The following is a 1,218-nucleotide window of genomic DNA, read 5'->3' as shown; positions in this document are numbered from 1 at the left end:
CTGTGATGGACTGAGACATGTCCAGGTGTCCCTGTCCATGTGTCTCTGTGATGGACTGAGACATGTCCAGGTGTCCCTCTGATGGACTGAGACATGTCCAGGTGTCTCTGTGATGGACTGAGACATGTCCAGGTGTCCCTGCCTGTCTCACAGGGACTGCAGGAGACACCAGTTCTCCGCGAGGAGAAACAACAACAACAAAGGAACAGATATAAAAGTATTAAATAAGAAAATAATATTATTAATTAACCATATTATCAGTATCAATAACATCACCACTTCCTGCTGTCAAACACACAAATATCTGGTTTCAGTCAACAAAACCAGAACTGCTCCAAACAAACAAACAAACAAACAAACAAACAAACAAACAAACAAACAAACAAACAAACAAACAAACAAACAAACAAACAAACAAACATTGTGTTAGGATGATCAAAACAAGAAGAAGAAAATCAGAAATGTTCAAATTAAATAAAGTCACTTTGTTTGTTTGTTTGTTTGTTTGTTTGTTTGTTTATGAGCTGGAACCCTGACGGGTCCCGGACCCCGGGTCCAGCTCAGACCTCCCTCCGGTCCCGGTGCTGTGCGGTGTTACCGTGGATCTTCCTGCGGGGGTTGGCCTGTTTGCGCCTCTTGAAGCGGGGACCCTCCGCCATGATCTCCGGGTCTCTGGTCTCACTGATCCGGGTCTCTGGTCCTCATGGACTCATCCCACTGCCGGAACACAGCACACAGTGAGTCCCAGACTGTTCTTTCACCCGAACCCGTCCTCCCGAACCCGAACTCCAGAACTGTCCTCCAGACTAAGTTCTCTTCACTTTGTTAACGAACCGCGGCGCGTGCCCGTCACACTGATGTGAGGAGCCGCTGACAGAGGAGGAGGGACACGGTGACGCGCACACACACACCCACCCTGCACAGTCCCTCCTACTCTCAGAACTCCACCCAACTGGACCTGTTGACCCGTGAAAAGCACGGGAATCACCTGTCAATCACCTGTCAATCACCTGTCAGTTACCTGTCAATCACCTGTCAATCACCTGTCAATCACCTGTCAATCACCTGTCAATCACTCATCCATTCTGGTCCTATCAACAAGCTGACTGCAGGTCTGTGTGAAATGATCTGACCCTGGTTCTGCTGCCTGACTCTGCGGGAGTCCAGAGACCTGAGTCCGAGCTGCAGGTGCCCCAGGTCGGCCCCAGTCTCCCCCAG

At 49.6% G+C, this 1,218-nt stretch overlaps 1 protein-coding gene across 3 annotated transcripts in view; it reads right to left on the bottom strand.

Moving 5' to 3' along the window:
• Nucleotides 1–866, bottom strand: part of LOC106534147 (zinc finger E-box-binding homeobox 2) — a 57,838-nt gene extending 56,972 nt beyond the window's left edge. For all 3 annotated transcript variants that reach the window (XM_014030670.1, XM_014030671.1, XM_014030672.1), the window contains exon 1: nt 599–866. In XM_014030670.1, the coding sequence (XP_013886124.1) occupies nt 599–659 (61 nt within the window). In that variant the 5' untranslated portion in view covers nt 660–866. The remainder of the gene's footprint in view (nt 1–598) is intronic.
• Nucleotides 867–1,218: the final 352 nt, after the last annotated feature.

The sequence above is a fragment of the Austrofundulus limnaeus genome, unplaced genomic scaffold (genome assembly GCF_001266775.1).
Source record: "Austrofundulus limnaeus strain Quisiro unplaced genomic scaffold, Austrofundulus_limnaeus-1.0 Scaffold1101, whole genome shotgun sequence".
Taxonomy (NCBI): domain Eukaryota; kingdom Metazoa; phylum Chordata; class Actinopteri; order Cyprinodontiformes; family Rivulidae; genus Austrofundulus; species Austrofundulus limnaeus.
The sequence above is the reverse complement of the archived record's forward strand: the minus strand, read 5'-3'. Positions and strand labels throughout refer to the sequence as shown.